The sequence below is a fragment of the Fonticula alba genome (assembly GCF_000388065.1).
Source record: "Fonticula alba strain ATCC 38817 unplaced genomic scaffold supercont2.28, whole genome shotgun sequence".
Classification (NCBI taxonomy): domain Eukaryota; order Rotosphaerida; family Fonticulaceae; genus Fonticula; species Fonticula alba.
In genome coordinates, this window is record NW_009242998.1 from 43014 (window position 1) to 44393 (window position 1380).

Genomic DNA, 1380 nt, shown 5'->3' on the forward strand with positions numbered 1-1380 from the left:
GTGTCTCATGTGCGGGCCGGGGCTGCTGCTGCTGCCGGATGGCACGTGCACGAGCGCCTGCCCCTCCGGCATGTACACCACGCCGAGTGGCGATGCGTGCCTGCCCTGCCACGCCACCTGCGCCGAGTGCTCCTCGCACCGGTCCAGCGCCTGCACTGCCTGCCCAGGCACGCATGTGCTGGACCGCGGGCACTGTCGGGAGGCGTGCCCGGCCCTGGGGTTCTTCCAGGAGGGCAACGTCTGCACGCCCTGCCACGGGTCGTGCCTGTCGTGTGGCGGCCCGGGCGCCGACCAGTGCCAGCTGTGCCCCCGGTCGCACATCTTCCACCGGGACCAGTGCCTGGCGGACTGCCCGCCGTCCAGCACCCCGCTGGGCGGGTCGTGCGCCGAGTGCGACGACTCCTGCACCGCGTGCACCGGTCCCAACTCGAACCAGTGCACCGCGTGCGCGCCGACCGCGCCGCAGCTCTGGGACGGGGCCTGCCTCGGGGACTGTCCGGGGGGCACCTTCCCGGAGACGGGCAGCAGCATGTCGCTGGACACGTGCCTGCCCTGCGCGCCCTACTGCCTGGAGTGCGGTGGCCCGGCCGGGGCCCAGTGCACTCGGTGTATCGAGGGCCTGGTCCTGCACCCGGTGCATGGGTGTGTCTCGTCCTGCGGCCGGGGGCTGGTGCTGATGGGCAACCAGTGCACCGCCTGCAGCCCCGGGTGCCGGCACTGCGAGGGGTCTCCCGAGCACTGCACCCAGTGCCCGGAGGGCATGCTCCTTGGGACCGCGGCCGGGACCTGCGTGCCGAGCTGTGGTCAGCAGGAGTTCGCCGACCTGGCGACCCCCTCGCTGGCGCGGTGCGTGGCCTGCCACGCGGACTGCGTCTCCTGCGAGCGTGGCTCCGGGTCGGAGCACTGCACCGTCTGCCGGCCGGAGCTGGCTTTCTTGGTGGGTGTCGGCTGCGTGGCCGCCTGCCCGGAGGGCCACTTCAAGCGGGAGGGCCCTTTGCCGGGTGGGCACGAGTGCGCCCGGTGCGCGGACACCTGCGCCGCCTGCACCGGGCCGGAGATGGCCCAGTGCACGCGCTGCGTCGGTGACCGTCTGCTGATGGCGGAGGCCGGGGTGTGCCTGCCTGCCGGGGAGGACGCCTGCCCGGCCGGGTGGCACACGGATGCCGCGGCCCGGCGCTGCCTCCGCTGCCCGGAGGGCTGTCTCTCGTGCGATGCCTCGGTCGATGACTGCGAGCAGTGCCAGCTGGACCGGCAGCTGATCCGGCTGCTGGACCGGGCGCCCACGGAGGGCACCCCGGTGGGCTCGGGCCCGCGCACATGCGTGACCGAATGCCCGGCCGGGTGGTTCACGCCCGAGGGCGATGCCGGCGCCTGCTCCGC

The 1380-nt window shown here is 74.2% G+C and overlaps 1 protein-coding gene across 1 annotated transcript; it reads left to right on the forward strand.

Annotated features, from left to right (window-relative positions):
- Window positions 1–70: 70 nt before the first annotated feature.
- H696_06200 (hypothetical protein) lies at window positions 71–1297 on the forward strand (the record flags this gene model as incomplete). The annotated part of the gene is made up of 1 exon (XM_009499944.1): window positions 71–1297. A coding segment is annotated over one exon (1227 nt), but the record flags the coding sequence as incomplete, so codon positions are not given.
- Between the last annotated feature and the right edge of the window lie 83 nt (window positions 1298–1380).